This window comes from Myotis davidii, unplaced genomic scaffold (assembly GCF_000327345.1).
Source record: "Myotis davidii unplaced genomic scaffold, ASM32734v1 scaffold223, whole genome shotgun sequence".
Taxonomy (NCBI): domain Eukaryota; kingdom Metazoa; phylum Chordata; class Mammalia; order Chiroptera; family Vespertilionidae; genus Myotis; species Myotis davidii.
The window spans coordinates 3842697-3843090 of record NW_006294609.1 but is presented as its reverse complement, the minus strand read 5'-3'; the positions used below and the strand labels follow the sequence as shown (position 1 = coordinate 3843090).

Here is a 394-nt window from a genome sequence, read left to right as displayed (position 1 = left end):
GAAATGTTTTACTCAACTAAAATTTGCACCTACTTAACACTGAAAACATTTTCTCTCCAAGGTGGTTGAAGATGGATATGAATTTTTTGCAAAGAGACAGTTGGTCACTCTGTTTTCTGCACCCAATTATTGTGGCGAGTTTGACAATGCAGGTGCCATGATGAGTGTGGACGAAACACTAATGTGCTCTTTTCAGGTAAAGGATGTTTTCAACATTGTTTCCTTTATTATGTCTGAGAGAGGAAAAAATTGCTTTCCACCTGCTGTCATTTATGTTAAATAGACTAAATTTTTATTTTCCCGTAACCAGTGTTTATTCTAGTTCAGTAATAAGTAAACCCCCTTTTAAGGAAAACATTATCATAAAACTTTTCCCCTAATTTCCACTTTAACT

At 34.5% G+C, this 394-nt stretch overlaps 1 protein-coding gene across 1 annotated transcript in view; it reads left to right on the top strand.

The window, feature by feature from the left end:
* The window catches only part of PPP1CC (protein phosphatase 1, catalytic subunit, gamma isozyme), a 6868-nt gene that overhangs the window by 4576 nt on the left and 1898 nt on the right, over positions 1 to 394 (top strand). The window contains exon 5 of the mRNA XM_015567350.1: positions 62 to 196. Within this exon, the coding sequence (XP_015422836.1) occupies positions 62 to 196 (135 nt within the window). The remainder of the gene's footprint in view (positions 1 to 61; positions 197 to 394) is intronic.